The sequence below is a fragment of the Crocodylus siamensis genome, chromosome 6, assembly GCF_052110815.1.
Source record: "Crocodylus siamensis isolate JL-2025a chromosome 6, ASM5211081v1, whole genome shotgun sequence".
Lineage (NCBI taxonomy): Eukaryota > Metazoa > Chordata > Crocodylia > Crocodylidae > Crocodylus > Crocodylus siamensis.
Window position 1 is genome coordinate 49,069,649 of NC_143400.1, and position 15,983 is coordinate 49,085,631.

The following is a 15,983-nucleotide window of genomic DNA, read 5'->3' on the forward strand; positions in this document are numbered from 1 at the left end:
CGCGGCCGCCCCCGCCCCCGCCCCCGCGCAGCCATGTTGTGGGAGCACGTGCGGCACCTGTCCGTGGAGCTGGACCGCCCAGCCGAGGCCCCGCCCCCGGCCCCGCCCCGCCTCCGGCCCCGCCCGCGCTCCCTTGCCACAGGCGGCACCTACCTACCTACGTTCCAGAAGAAGACGACTTAATTGTATTTGAATAAATGTAGATTGTTGTATTATATTTAATAAAAATAAGACATCCCCTGAAAATAAGCCATAGTGTGTCTTCTTGAGGAAAAATAAATATAAGACAGTGTCTTATTTTCGGGGAAACACGGTAGTAAGACTCCTATATCTACATTTCCAACTTTTTTTTTAAAGGGTAACAAAATCTGACACACTTCAAATGTATTAATTATTAATCTGTTACTTCCTTCTAATACTTTTCTTTTTATTAATTGCTACTTAGGTATGACCATGAGTACTGATAGAGGCAATATTCACAATGTAGCAAGTGACTTTACTAGCCAGCTAGACAGATAGTTTGATTATAAATATATTTAAGGTGGTGGCAAAGAAGATAAATCCAAATTTAGTTCCTCTCATTCCTTTTTTTAAATCTATTACATGAGTAATGGAGTTTTACTTTAGGAATTCATGCACTCCAACAGTGTTCTGGCAGGTACCTATTAATATATGGGAATCTCATATGTGCTCACAGAAAACCCTGAACATCTGACAAAGTTGGCCATTGCCTACAGAACCCGCTACATCTCTGAATTAGTTAGCTTCTAAAGTGACCCTTTCCTACCTCATACATGGAAAACCCAAAAATCCTGTATTTGCTCATCCCTTACATCAGCCAAGTGAATGGAACATTACCCTAAAAAAGAAATGGGTAAAATCTCAGTGTACCCTTCTGGCTCAGCTGATTTTGATGCAGTTAGCCAACTTGAGATATTCCCCAGTTAAAGTGAACTGATGATGGATCTAAAATTATTAGAGATCACCAGTTCATTTTTATTAACTTAATATATCCCTACAGGAACTAGCACAAACGTACAAACATGGGATTTCATTCTGCATTAAAAATCCATTATTTGACACAAACCAATTTTTATACATAGAACCTTGGTCTTTTATATATAGATCCCTTAAGTCTTGGAGTCCCTGATTAAGAATTTAAGAACAGGATTCTTTTTTGTGCTAGCTCCTTTAATAAGTCATACACATTAGTCCATCAGATACGGGTTAAAGCAGATAAGTTGAGAATAAGAATGATGCGCCAAAATCTCTTAGGAAGTTTAGGCACTTACCTCCGGTGGCAGATCAAAGGGAATATGGTGCATAAATTGCTAAAAAAAAAAGCCCAACCCAAACAGTGAATCCCATTAATATAGACCCAATTTTTTTCTCCATGAATACCTTTGTAAATCCAGAACCAGGCAGTTAAGCTAGTGAGAAAACGTTGGAAAATGTGTCCATATATTCAGTTAATAAATTAGCATAAATTCCCAACATTACTAATGATAACTTCATAATTCTGCTTATACCATGGCATGGCACAAGCGGCTAGAAGATGTTTTCTCTCTTACCTCTGGAAGGACAACCTGTTCTTCAGTCTCTGAGACTGATTGTGTTCTAAGTAATTGTCTACAAAGACAAAGCTTTAATTTCTTTGGAAAACCTCAAGAGAAATAATAACCAAAATAGAACGTGTAGCTCTGTCCCATGGGAGGTAATGCCCTTATACTCCAAACTTTCAGTTTTGGGTGGACGATTTTCAAAAACAAGGGCTATAGAATCTCAAGGCTCAACTAGTGTGCTCCCATGGTGCGTGCAGTGATGGTTTGACACAACCCTGAAAATCTGAGTCTTCCCTCCACATAACATTGACTTAACGGTTCCTAGTGATCACAACATGGTCCATCAATCTAATATAAACATCTCAGAAAGGATCTATCCCTGATGGACTTCAATTAGGTGCAATTATACCAGAGGTAATTTTGGGCCCCTAATTCACTGGAAAATATTAGCACTATTTTTAATGTTTGGGTGTCATTTATTGTAATTAATGCTCAGTGGACTAGGACATAATTAGAAATTATTTTGCTCAGAAAGCAGAAGACCTCATTTTAAGGATTTCTCACCTAGGGAGAAAGGTGAGAAAGGGATTTTTGACCTCTTGATTTTCTGAAGTTTTCTAACTAGCAGGCCACAAGTTTAGGATAACTAAGAGGCTTCTCCAGGACACCTCTGCACACTGAATCACTGAACTTTGTATTTGCTGCTTGTATGCAACAGACAACTATAACATTTGTTCAAAGAAGTATAAACATCTTTTTAGAAGCATGAACTACATGCAAACAGACATTAATGCTTCTGAAACCATTAAAAATCCAGCCAAAATGTACCAGGAAGAACCAGGTATTAAGTTGTAGCAGTACTTCCCAAATTACCTGTGTACACTTATTATGTTACCACACCCCTTGACAAGGTCCTGCACTTCCCTACCACGGTTTCAAGTGACCATCTTATGTGACTCAGTCCCAGCTCTGCTCTCTCAGGGTCACAGGTAATATGTACCCTCACCAATCTCCTTATTTCCAAGCATGAAAGTTTGCTAGCCTTTTTGTGCCATGCTCCTCAGTGACAGTTGAAGCCAGTAGCAGCAGAGGTTCACATATCCATTTGGTGTATGAGATCAGTCAACAATCATTGAGTCTACCACATCTGAATCCAGGGAATCCTCTGGGCATGCCAACAACTGGAGTAGGGAGATAGTAACGGACCTGCTCACCATTTGGGTTGCAGATCAAGCAATTAGGTACTCAGAATGAGTGACCAGACCCAGGTTATTTCTTCACACACTGCTGCCAAGAGATTAGCTCAAAGACATGACCAGCACTGGCAGCATAGCCACTCAAAGATGAAGATCCTGAAGTTCTAGTACAAGAGGGCCCAAGATTCCAGTCATATCTCCAGCACCTCCAGGGTGGTGAGCACCTACATAGAAGAGCTCTCGCACCTCCTTGCTGGGATTCATGGTCAATACCACCATCCAGGCTCAAACCCTGAGGGAGGACTCTGATGCCACCCAGAATGAAAAGAAGGAGGGATGTCACAGAGATGATCCCAGGCCTCATCCGACCCTCTCATCAATACCCCATGGTCCTCATCCATGTGGGAATGAATGATGCAGCTAGGGGCAGCTCGGACTGCATCATGAAAAATTACAAGTCTCTAGCAGCCAAGCTGAAGGAGACAGGGACACAGGTGGTTTTCTCTTCTATTGTTCCAGTGAGCAAACATGGGTGATATCACAAGGCATGCATCGGTGAAGTCAACCGGCAGCTTCAGAGCTCATGTTACCAGGCTTGCCTTGGGTTCTTGGACCATGACCCACATTTCCACACAGAGGACATGCTCAGGCAGGACGGGCTTCATCTATCCCTGAAAGGTAAGCGTGCTTTTTGTTCCAGGCTGGCTGAGCTTTAAACTAGGTTTTCCAGGGGACAGGGATGCAGAGGACTCAGGAGAGACTCCGCCAGGCCTAGGGTCAGGGAGGACTGAGTTAGAGAACTTCTGGAGGGGCTGAACATGTTCAGCTCAGCAGGTCCAGATGCTCTCCACCCCAGGGTTTTGAGGGAATTGGCAGGGGTTATCGCGGGTTCCCTGGCACGGCTTTATGAGTACTTGTGGTGCTCTGGCCAGGTGCCAGATGACTGGAAGAGGACCAATGTGGTCCCCATCTTCAAATAAGGAAGGAGGGAGGACCCGGGCAACTATAGGCCCATTAGTCTTACTTCGATCCTGGGGGAGCTCTTTGAAAAAATTATAAAGGAGCACATCAGTGAAGGGCCAGCAGCGGGGATGATGCTCAGGGGCAACCAGCATGGTTTCATTTGGGGTGGGTCCTGTCAGACCAACCTGATTGCCTTCTATGATCAGTTCATAAAATCATTGGATGGAGGTGTTGCAGTGGATGTAGTCTTTCTGGACTTCAGGAAGGCCTTTGACACTGTCTCCCACCCCATTCTCATTAAAAAGCTAGGTGACTGTGGCATTGATGCCTACACAGTCAGATGGATAGCAAATTGGCTGAGGGGCTGCACTCAGAGTGGTGGTGGATGGGTCGACCCGGAGGGATGTGGGCAGTGGAGTCCCCCAAGGCTTGGTCTTTGACCCGCACTGTTCAATTTCTTTATTAGCAACTTGGATGAGAGGGTGAAAACCACCCTGTTTAAATGCATGGATGACACCAAGATTTGGGGTGAGGTGAGCACAGTAGAAGGTAGGGACAGGATACAGCTGGACTTGGACAGGTTACAGGGGTGGGCAAACAAGAATAGGATGGGATTCAATACTGACAGGTTCAAGGTGCTGCACTTGGGCAGTAGAAACCAGCAGCATACCTATAGGCTGGGGAACTCTCTTCTCAAAAGCACAGTGGCAGAAAGAGATGTTGGAGTCATTATTGATTCCAAGATGAACACGGGCCACCAATACAAGGGCAAAGTTAGTAGGGCTAGCCGCACCTTGTCGTGCATCCGCAGATGCATGACAAGCAGAGGCAAGGAGGTGATCCTCCCCCTCTATGTGACACTGGTCAGGCCGCAGTTGGAGTACTGCGTCCAGTTCTGGGCACCACACTTCAGGAGGGATGTGGACAGCATTGAGAGGGTCCCAAGGAGGGCCACTCACATGATCCGGGGACAGCAGGGAAGACCCTATGAGGAGAGGCTACGGGACTGTAATAGGGGGTCTTCTCAGGGCCAATCTCACTGGGGTCCACCCACCTGTTTCTGGACTAACCGTCTGCCTTCTCACCCACCATGCCTTCTTATTAATTAGTTCATTGATGTAATTAAGTGGGAGGCTGCCCAGTTCTGCCCCGATGCCAGGGGGTGCATGTGCAGCTCCATTCTTCCCCTACACCGCAACCCAAGCCTTGCAGGTGGCATCTAGATGTTATCATCATCATGGGCCCCCACACTGGGCCTCAGAATCCTCCTAATTGAACCCCACCTGAATTCCTCTCCTCAAGCAATCTCATCCACCTTTATACTAGGCAGTATACCTCCCTGAACCACTTCCCCTTCAGGTGTGGTGCCCCCTGGACCTTTGGCTACTAACCCTGGCCCACCTCCAGGCCAGTCAGAACCCCAGGCATGCAGCTCTTGGGCATTCCTCACAGTGGGCCCCTGGCTCTTTGACCCTTCCAGTCCTGGCCCCAGCATTGACCAGTCAGGGGAAATCCAGACAGGCGTGAGTCTATGGCCTTTTCTCTCTCAAGGATCCACCCTTCAGGTTCCCCAAACAAAGGGTAACCCACCCACTTGTGGGGGCTAGGGGTTAAGGTGCCCCAACCCACCTTTCACTGGGGTGGTAACTGGCCTGGCATTTCCTGGGGGCTTCTGCACGACTGGGAGCCCCACCAGGCCATCCACTCCCAGCAGGGTGCAGTTTTAGATCATGTCCAGGACCAGGAGCCTCCTTACCATCCCCTACAGCTCCTCTCTTACCTCCAGATGATACCAGCAGCCCTCCAGCCAGGCAATGTTGTTGCCTGGCCTCCAGCAGCAGAACTGCCCTGTTTATATGGGCAGCCCCAGTTTCAAAATGGCTGCCCTCATCAGGCACCTGGCAGCTGCCATATCCAGGCCCTTAAAGTGACAGGCACAAACAGTGCCCTGCCACAGGGACCTTAACCTGTTCAGTTTTCACAAGAGAAGGCTGAGAGGGGACCTGATGGCCATCTATAAACTTACTAGAGGGGACCAGCAAGGAATGGGAGAGACCTTGTTCCCCCCGAGCGCCTCCCAGAGTAACAAGGAATAATGGCCATAAATTGTTACAGAGTAGGTTCAGACTAGACATTAGATGGAACTACTTCACAGTCAGGGCAGCTAGGAACTGGAACTAACTTCAAAGGGAAGGGGTTGCTGGCTCCTACCTTGATGGTCTTTAAAAGGAGGCTTGACAATTACCTAGAGGGGGTCATTTGAGCCCAGTTTTCTCTCCAGCCCAGGGAAGGGTGTTGGACTAGAAGATCTGCAAGGTCCCTTCTGACCCTACGTCTGACCTTCTGACCCTATATCTATGAATCTAATAACTTGTCCTCCTGCTAGCTAGCAAAAACCCAGACCTGGTGGGATTCTACCCATGAATGGGCAAAGGACATTAAGGGCTACAGGCTGTACAGGCAAGACAGATCAGAGAAAAAAAGCAGGGAGGGGTGTAGTGCTCTACATCAAAGAGCTATACATGTCCTCGATGATTAGGGTGGGGTCAGAGGAGGAGCAAACTGAGGCACTCTGGGTAAGAATGCAAGGGGGCCTTTTTATTGAAAACAAAAATCTGTTTTGTTTAGCTCCAACTGCTATGCTATGTCATGCTCAGAAGATGGCAGGAGAGCACACAGGATGGGATTCAAGCATTCTTCTGAACAGAGGCAAGAATATGAAAGTAGAACAGCAAAGAAAAAAGGAACAGGTGCAATGAGTAATTCCCACTAGATGGTAGCATAGCCAAAGGAATGAGTACATCCCACTACTCCCTGAAACAGTGTTATGTGGCATTTATTAGATTAGAATAAATGATACAGGGCATAAAAAACAAACAAACAAGCAAACAAAATGTGGGGACACAAATATCATTAAGTTTAGAGTAGGACATGTTCTAATTTTTTTTTTAAGTTTTAAAATCCAGAAGTAAAAAAGTGAAAACTGTGCATGTGTGTGGCTCATACACATACTAATGTTACATGTACTTATATTACTTGTGAGATTATATATACATATTATATATCTATATCTATCAATATATTGATAGATATAGATATAATGATTACAGCACCGGTGGGCTTCCAAATCACTTTAAAATTGTAAATAGATTAGTAAGACTTTTTTTTCAACTGATACTTAAATATATATAGTATTGTTTCTTATTAATCATGGAAAAATGTGGATTGCAGGTTTTTTAACCAGAGAATTGTCAATTTTTTAATCAAAAAATATACATTTGTTAAACAGAGAAAACTAGAATCCCTGTTGATCACCAGCACATTTTTACATTAACACCAACTCTGCCGAATGCTGGCTAGAATTACAGCATCCACCAATTGAAATGGTATACAGAATCTCTTATGTATTCAAGCAACGTTTCTCATACTTTTCAGCTTCAGGATACTTCTTCATAACTTTTGGAATTTAGGGGAACCCTGACAGAGAACCACCGATATCAATTTCTAGCTCATGGCAGATGAGGACAGACGGATAGGCAGACTTTCACCCCACTATGCCCTGTTTTTTATGAACTATTTGCTCTCTCCCAGCCCCTTGCTGTACCTGAGGAGACAAGCACCAATCTTCCAGGGACCCAAATACTGGAGACCAGAGCCTGATGGACTGTGGCCCTTCTTGCAAGCCCTGGAAGCATGAGAGTAGAGAAAGAGAGGGACAGGAAATGAACTGGGTTCAAAAGCGATGCCCCAAAAGCCCATAGACTTCCATCCATTTGTGTGTGCAGCACAGCAGGGTTTGAGAGCATGGGGGCCAGCACAGGACTAGTTGTGGGGTCGGAAACAGCTGCAGGCACTATTTCCCTGATGCTACCAGTGACGCATCCTGGCAGCCCTACTCATTCTGCCTGTTCCTTTCTGGCCACTCTGGGTATCCCTCGCTTCCATGTCTATCATGCCTTGATGGAGAAATGATACAGCTGGGGGGGAGGGGGAGAGTGGGGCTGCCCTCAAATGCTAATGAGAGCTTTGGGGTATTTCACTTGGTCCTATGCATCATCAGGTTCAGATCCCTGCCCTGTGCAGGGCTCCTCCTCTAGTTCTCAGTCTGACCTAACAATGGCTTACTTGAGTCTGGGGCTCTGATACTTCCAGACACCAAACAGAGCTCTGTGGAGCTCCAATCCCCATGGAATAGAGTCTCGTGCATCATGCCATATGGACTCTAATAATGACCCTAAAGGTCCTATTAAGGGCAATAGTCATGGCCTTCACCTGCCCCCATCATCACACCCATGCCTCAATAGTCTTTATTCTTTTCTCCAGGGCCTCTGACTCTATACTGATCTCATTCCTCTGAGTCCCTGACTTTTACCAGACTGTTACTATCATCCTATGAACTACTTGGTTTTGGCACATACAACTCACCAGGTCTCAGACCCTTGAAGTTCTCTATCTTGGCTTCATCCCTTTCTTTACCCATGCACTTGGCCCCGGCTTTGTCTCAGCTTAAGTCCACAGAGCTCACCTGCCCCCAGGATTCTTGCAAGGTTGTACCTGGGCTTCAGCTCCTTATGACTTGGAGGTCTCTTCAGGCACCTAACCAGTGGCCTCCAGAACCATGTTTAAATGTACAGACAAATAAAGGAAGAAAATATTTAACCAAACAATTCCCCAGCCATTATACCTGTACCCTCCTGAGTCCTCAGGTCCCAGAAACCTCCTGTTCTCTGGTTCTCCATGACTTTCCCAGATACCCACATTGCCTAGACTCTCAAGAATTTCTTCCCTCCCACAACTCCAAGTCAGACTAATCATTCTTGGTCTGGTGCTAAGTGTTTAGTATACTGGGGCTGTACCCCTTGTGGTCACATGACCTCTGACTGACCCAGGCGTTTCCGCTTAGCTCGTTATTTCACCTGCTTTATTCTACTGCAGTCTGCCCAATTCCTTTTCTCCTTAGCTACCTGTTTACAGCACTGCCTCTGTAGCTCATGCAGAGTATCTTTCCCCAGATAGCTTTCTGCAACTTGTCTTTATAAATTCCCCTTGGCTACTTCATTCTCTTCACCTGGCCCTTTTTCAGCTGCCTGCAAAACTTTTCAGCCTTCTAATGCTGCCCTCTTTTTCTCTAAGTCCCAGGAGTCAGGGAACCCTGCTAGAGCCAGTACCAGGAGACAGAAGGATCCACAGCTTATCTTCTGGTATGGGACTCTGAGTGTCACAGAACCAATGGAAACATTTCTCTCCATCTTGCTTGAAAATCACTGAGTTAAGACACCAGAACAGTTTGGAAGATTTCTTCTGGGCTCAAATCTCATAGCTTCAATTCCTGAGGCTATAATTAGGCATCAGGGGAAGGTAGATATGTAAAATATGAGCACACCTACACATTCATTAATACACCTTAGATACTGCGCATTTGGTTTAGTACTTGCTTAATAAAGTACTAACTAAATATGCAGCATCTAGAGCTATGTGCGGTAATGCCAGTGCAGTTATTTAGTGATGCTTATTGTGCATTAGTTTAATAAGACTGCGCAGTAGGCTATTAGCACAGTTTTTGCCATGACACACTACTGTGCAATATTATTAGGCTAATGCGCAGTAAGCATTTTGTGTAGATACGCCCCATTTCTAAAAGGTAGATCTGTTTTCTAGGGAAACTTGAAGGATCAGGAAAAAAGGGAGAAACCAGAGGTGTTTGGTTCAGTAAGGTACTTGCTGGCCTGAGAGGAGGAGGAGGCCCTGTGTTCTATCTTGTGCCCTCGCTTCTACTGGGGCAGAAGTGTCATCCCTGAATTGCATGTCATCTGTGTTTTCAATGACATCATGAGTCATTGAATTGTATTGAGACAAAGAGTTTTCTGCAGTTCGTCCACAGTGTGCAGAGCCAATTTCATAGGCATTCTGCATCAGACCCGCCCCTTGGTGCAGACTGTCAGAGAGGCCCTGCCGCTCAGCGCTGATTGGTGGAAAGGCTCCAGCAGGGGGAAGGAGGGATGAGGAGGTGTTCTTCATCATAATTGCTGTGGCTTGTGCCACCTCACCAACCAGTGCCTTCCTCTTCCAGCAGCAAGGACTCCTCCACTGGGGAGGAAACATTTTATTTTTATTTTTGTTGATTTCATGGACAACCCCAGATTTTTTTTGTTTCCACAAAATCTGTGAAACTGTGAATTAATTAAATTTCTAATCATGAGTGGCTCAGCCTCAAAATGAGAACAAGAGAAAAAATAGATTCTAACTAATTTTTGGCTTGGTGTTTAGAATAAGGAAGGAGTTGAAGTCTTCCTAGTCCTCAAGCCTCCCTGATGAGTGCCCATGCCACTTGAGCTACTGGGAGGCCAACATACATAAATGCCCTATTACCAACATACACACCTAAAATTTCAGCCACATCCATAGAGTTATACTTCCAGGAATTCTCCTCTGCATAGGAGCTGATAAAGAACTGAAGTGGTGTTTCAGGAGGTAATGAAAAACATTTGGAGCCCTTTAACCTATGAATCTATGAACCATAGCCATAAAGTTTTGAGTAGTGCTTGTTGTCCATATAATTATAGCACATCAGAGAAGATTCAATTAATCAAGTCTCCTAGAGCATTGTTATGACTGCTCCAGCCAGCCTCCCCATCTTGTGTATCAATGTCCCAGTGTTTCAAAATGGTGGCAGTGGAGGTTTATATAACTCATCAAATGATCTTTAGATAAAGCACCCTTGCTGCCATTTTGAAGTGTGGGGACACTGAAACATGAGACACTCCATGTGCTTTAATTAGACCAGCTCTTGGAGCCACTCCAATAAAAGCACCACCCCACCAGCTCCAAAGAACGTGTATAGATGCCCCCAAAAAGGGAAAATCTAAGACATACATTGGAAAGTGTTGCTTCTTAACCATTAATTTCTCTCATTATTCAATATGTAATCTAATTTCTTTACATTGCTTGCTTTACCTTACATCCAATGGGAAACAACTGATATAAATTGGATTATGATTAAGATGATCATAACAAACTGCTTAACTTCCTTTCTAAGTACTTCTAAACTGTGATTGGGGTTTTTAATACCCATCTTTTATACAAACTAAAAAGTTATAGTTGTTTCTCATTATTGTTGTAAAGCAGACCCTCCAGGACAAAAAATAGTTATATATTGTTTTTTTCCCTATGGAAAACAGTCCAATTTTAGCATCGCCTCAAACTGGATGGACATGCAAACTGGGCCCAATATCCCAATCACATAGGACATTTTCACACATGTAAGCACCACAACACTGGGAACCTTGAAGAGCGCCCGGCGCTGAAACACTTGCTGTTGTGTAAGTCGCAAAATGCACATCAGCACTGAAAATGTGGTGGCAATGCACTTTTGAACTAAAACACCTTAGAGGTGGTTTAGTTCAAAAGCGCATTGCCACCAATTTCTGTGCGCTGACACCATTTTCTGTGCACATTTCACCACTTATACAACTGCACATGGTGCAGCGCACTTCACCTCAGCTCACATGACCAAAGTTGCAGAACTCCAGCGCGTCACAGGAAAAAAATATGTGTATAAATGGCCGTTATTATCAAGTTTTGTACAGTTCCTCTCCTCTGTGTACTACTAGAAGACATAGTATTGACTGACTCTAAGGAAGGTTTTTGTTTGTGCTTTTGTTTTGTTTTTCCCCATGGGTGGAAGGGAAACAGTCTGAGGAAGTCAACACAAGCTTACTATCTGAAACAATACATTCTTCGTATAGACACTGCTTAATTGAACTTTTTCAAGCCTAACATTTTTTTGACAGCAGATTTCACTTCCTTGTTTCTTAGGCTGTAAATAATTGGGTTAACTGTTGGAGTCAGTACTGTATATACCAGAGAAAAGAATATTTCTTTGCTCTGAGAATGAGCTGAACTGGGTTCCATATAAACAAATGTTCCTGACCCATAGAAGACTGAAACCACGATTAGGTGTGAGGAGCAAGTGGAGAAAGCCCTACTTCTGCCCTTCGCTGAAGGCACTTTCAGGATAGTGGAGATAATGAAGACATAAGACAAGAGAATAAACAAAAATGGGACCATTAGGAGGAGCACAGTGAGAACAGTAATAGCAACTTCTTCTTTGTGGGTTTCAGTAGAAGCCAGTGTCAACACAGCAACAATTTCACAGAAGAAGTGGTGAATTGTATTAGGCCCATAAAAGGGCTTTGTAAATACTGAAAGAGTTTGACTGAAGGCTACCAAAGTACCAATGGTCCATGCAACAGCAGACAACTCAGTACAGACTCTCTGGTTCATGCTGAGGGTGTACTGCAGGGGGTTGCATATGGCGACATAACGATCATATGCCATGACAGATAAGAGGAAGCACTCTGTGACTGCAAATAACAAGAAGAAAAACATCTGAACACCACAACCCACAAAGGAGATTGTCTGGGTTTTTGACAGCAGATCCACCAGCATCTTTGGGATTGTTACTGAGGTATAGCAAACCTCCAGGAAGGATAAATTCCTAAGGAAGAAATACATGGGAGTGTGAAGGGCAGGATCCACTAGGGTGACAATAACCGTCAGTAGATTCCCAAAGAACGCAAACACGTAGAAGAGCAGCACTAGGACAAAGAGCAGCACCTGGAGTTCTTGGAAGTCTGAGAATCCCAGCAAAACTACCTCCATCAAACACGACTCGTTGCTTTTCCCAATTTCTTCAACTCGTTTGAAATCTTCAGTTGCCATGGTTCCTGTGAAGAAAGTGAAACACATAACTATTGTAACATGTTCTCATTTAATCTTAATAAAGGGAGAGTGTTTTTCAATAGAACTACAGATATGAACACTTTGTGGTATGGGTAGGCTGATGTTCCATATAACCCAGTATCTTGTCTCTGATAGTGGGTGCAATATATTGAACAGGGCATCTCTACAGTGATCCATCTCTGATTCAGTAGCTTTCCTGGGCATATGCAGACAAAACAGGGGCCCTAAATTGAAGCGGTTGATTTTAAAAAATACTGCTTCAATTTAGGGCTGAATAAACCCCCATGTCATGAACACCTTTCCTGCCTCTTCGGTGGGGAGGGGAGGGCAAGGTGCCGGTAGGAGGAGCAGTCCCTGGGCTGTTGGGGCGGTGGCTGTTGCTTCCCTTTGCAGAAGCAGCACCCCCCGCCCCCCAAGTGGCATCTGGCCACAGGCACCTGGCTCGGGTGGTCCTGGAGGGCACTGCAGCCGCAGAGGGAAGCACCAGGCCCCCACGCAGCTCAGGCAGGCAGGCTCCAGGTGAGATGGGGGTGGCCAGAAAAGTTCAGGCTCACTGCTTTTCTTGGGTGAAGCCTGCTTTCCCATGCTGCTGCCAGGATGCCTGCAGGGCTTCCTGCAGAGCCGTAGAGCTTCACGGACCCCGGTGCTTCACTTCGTAGCTGTAGGGACAGCAAACTAAAACTCCTTGAAGAAGTTTTAGTTTGCTGTGCCCCAAGTCAATTAAGGCGCATTACACTGCTGGATTTCGTACAGCAGCTGAAATTAACATGTAATACACTGCCAGGGCATGCAAACACTGACACCATTAAAGTGGTGCAAAATCATTTAGCCCACTTTAAAGTGTCGTGCACACATGCCTCTCATTTCATCTACACACAGAGTCTCCTGGCATCAACCATGTACTGGGTTAGAGATGTCAGGTTCTATATCCTTTCTGGGATATAGGAGCCAGCACTACATGAAGTATTCAAGATGTGGGTGATGTTATAGTCATGATAACCCAGGAATTATGTGAGTCAAGCTTTTTTGGGGCAAGATCTTTTTATTGCACCAGCTTCATTTGCTGGACTAATCTTAGTTTCAAATGCTATGCAGTGTTCATCATGTCATAATGGGGGGGGGTGCATACGTGTGTGTGTGTGTGTGTGTATGTGAGATTCCAGATAATAAGACTCCTATACCAACATTGCTAAAGTTTTTTTTTAAAAAGGGTCACAAGATTTGACACACTTAAAATATATTAGTTCTTCATCCTTAACTTCCTTCTAGTATTTTTCATTTCATTAATTGCCATTCAGATATGATCCTGAGTACTGACAGATGCAGCACTCACAATGTTGTAAGTGGTCTTAAGTGCCAGGTAGACAGACAGATTGATTGTACATATATATGAGACAGTGGGGGAAAAGACAAATCCAAGTTTATTTTCTTCCCTTTCTTTACCCTCAGTTACATAACTAATGGAGTTTTACTTTCATGCACTCTAGCAGCATGTTCTGGCAGGAAGCAATTTATATATTGGAATCTCATATGTACCCATAGAAAACTCCGAGCATCTGATAAAGTTGGCCATTGCCTACAAAAGCCCATGCTTTTGTGAACTGATTTTAGCTACTAAAGTGTCATCCGCCCTACCTTTTACATGGAAAACCTAAAATCCCTACTTTTGCTCATCCCTTATATAGACCAAGTGAATGGGAGATTCCCCCTGAAAAGGATTGGGTAAAATCTGAGTGAACACTTGTGGCTTGGCTAACACTGATTTTGATGCATTTAGTCAGCTTGAGATATTCCTCACATAAAGCAAATTCATGATGGATCTAAAATAATTAGGGATCTTAAGATATACATTCAGCAGTTCATTTTCGTGAACACAGTAGGTTCCTATAGGCACCAGCACAGCCATACAAACAAAACAGGAGTTAATTTACATTAGCAGCCTTTTACCTGACCCAATTAATTTTTTTATCCAGAGATTCTTGTTCTTTATGACCCCTTAAGCCTTGGAATATCTGATCAGGAATTTAAAAACAAGTTTGTAGTTTTTTTAGTGCTAGCTATTTTAGCATGCTGCATATTAATCCATCAGTTTGAAGTGAAAGCAAAGAAGTTGAAAATAAAAAAAGTCATACCAAAATCACTTAAGATTAGGCACCTATTTCCCTTGAAAGATCAAGGGGAATGAGTTGCTTAGATGATGAATAAAATATATACAAATTTTAATGACTTAGCATATTATAATTAATATACTTCCCAACACCCCTAAACACAAGTATATAGATTCTATTTGTACCATGGCATGGCACAAGTGTCTAGAAGATATTTTCTCTTACCTCTGGAAAAAAATCTGTTCTCCAGTCTCTCTGACTGATGGTGTTTCAAGTAATTGTACAGAAAAAAAAAGCTTTAATTATTTATTTAGAAAATCACAGGAGAAAAAATAACCAAAAAGAGCTGGTAGCTTGGTCCCATGGGATGTCCTGCCCTTATACTCCAAACTTACAGTTTCAGAGGTAAAGTTTTCAACAACAAGTAGCACAAGGCTTATTTACTCTGCTTCCATGGTGCTAACAGTGATGGACTGACACAACCCTGAAGATCTGAGTGTTCCCTCCACATAGCATTGACTTAAAGGTTACTAGTGATGAGAATATGGCCCATCAATCTGGTGTAAACATCACAGAATGGGTCTATCCCTGATGAACCTTAATTGTGTGAAATTGCACCAGAGGTAATTTTGGGCCACTAATTCACTGGAAATTATTAGCACTATTTTTAATGCTTGTGTGTCATTTGTTGTAATTAATGCTCAGTGGACTACCATATAATTAGCAACTCACTTGCCCAGAAAGCAGAAGACCCACATTTTAAAGATTTCTCACCTAGGGTGTGAACCTACATCTTCTTGTTTTCTGCAGTTTTCTATCTACCAAGCCACAAGTTTGGGATAACCAAGAAGCCTCTCCAGAGTACCTCTGCAATCTGAGTCATTGAACTGTGTATTTGCTACTCATTGGGCAATGGACGGATATGACTTCTGTATTGCACTCAAGACAAGTTAAAGATTTTTATACCATTATGTACTACAAGCAGGCAGACACTAATGCTTCTGACGCCATTATAAATCCCACCAAATTGTGCCAGGAGGAACCAGGTATTTTGTTGTACCAGTACTTCCCAAATTACCCCTGTACACCTGTTATGCTACAGCAGCCATTGAAAAGGGCCTACTTGGTCATTCAGCACTCCCCTAACCTGGTTTCAAGTGGCCACTGTGTGCAACTCAGGCCCAGCTTTTCTGCCTCAGAGTCACAGGTAAGACACAACCTCGCCCATCTCTTTATTTCCGAACATGAAAGTGCGCTACCTATCTGTACCAAGCTCTTCAGCAACACAATTGAAGTCACCAAGAGCAGACGTTCACGTATCCATTTGGAATCAATTCACTATAAGAAACCAGTCAACAACCATAGGGTCCACCCCATCTGATTCCATGGCACTGTCTGGGCATGCCAACAAC

At 43.9% G+C, this 15,983-nt stretch overlaps 1 protein-coding gene across 1 annotated transcript; it reads right to left on the reverse strand.

The window, feature by feature from the left end:
• Positions 1-11,473: 11,473 nt before the first annotated feature.
• Positions 11,474-12,442, reverse strand: LOC149862777 (olfactory receptor 10K2-like). Its single transcript, XM_090054104.1, has one exon. It carries the CDS (start codon positions 12,440-12,442, stop codon positions 11,474-11,476), a length of 969 nt encoding a protein of 322 aa, XP_089910230.1.
• Between the last annotated feature and the right edge of the window lie 3,541 nt (positions 12,443-15,983).

Excerpts from the sequence above, each read along its gene's own strand:
- LOC149862777 (XM_090054104.1), bottom strand. The coding sequence starts at position 12,442 with ATGGCAACTGAAGATTTCAAACGAGTTGAAGAAATTGGGAAAAGCAAC.